The 239-nt window shown below is 55.2% G+C and overlaps 1 protein-coding gene across 1 annotated transcript in view; it reads left to right on the top strand.

Moving 5' to 3' along the window:
* Positions 1-239, top strand: part of EMH_0069760 (uncharacterized protein) — a gene marked incomplete at both ends in the record, with an annotated part of 4077 nt that overhangs the window by 2648 nt on the left and 1190 nt on the right. Inside the window, one exon of the mRNA XM_013498902.1 lies at positions 32-136. Within this exon, the coding sequence (XP_013354356.1) occupies positions 32-136 (105 nt within the window). The remainder of the gene's footprint in view (positions 1-31; positions 137-239) is intronic.

Raw genomic sequence — 239 nt, 5'->3', positions numbered from 1 at the left:
TGCTGCTGCTGGTGTTGCTGCTGAAACGAAGAGCACTCCTCCCGCCCCACCATCAGCAGCAGCAACAGCAGCAACAACAGCAGCAGCAGCAGCAGCAGCAGCAGCAGCAGCAGGGTCTATGGATTTGCTTCGTTATGTACGCGGACTGAAATCTTATAAAGCTGCTGTATGTATGGTTGCTGCTGGCACTGCTGCACTGCCTCTTCCTTCTGCTGCTGCTCGCATGGAGGCTGTTTGTG

This window comes from Eimeria mitis, genomic scaffold, assembly GCF_000499745.2.
Source record: "Eimeria mitis Houghton genomic scaffold, Emh_scaff3810, whole genome shotgun sequence".
Taxonomy (NCBI): Eukaryota; Apicomplexa; class Conoidasida; order Eucoccidiorida; family Eimeriidae; genus Eimeria; species Eimeria mitis.
Note: the sequence above shows the minus strand (reverse complement) of the source record. Positions and strands in the feature narration are given on the sequence as shown.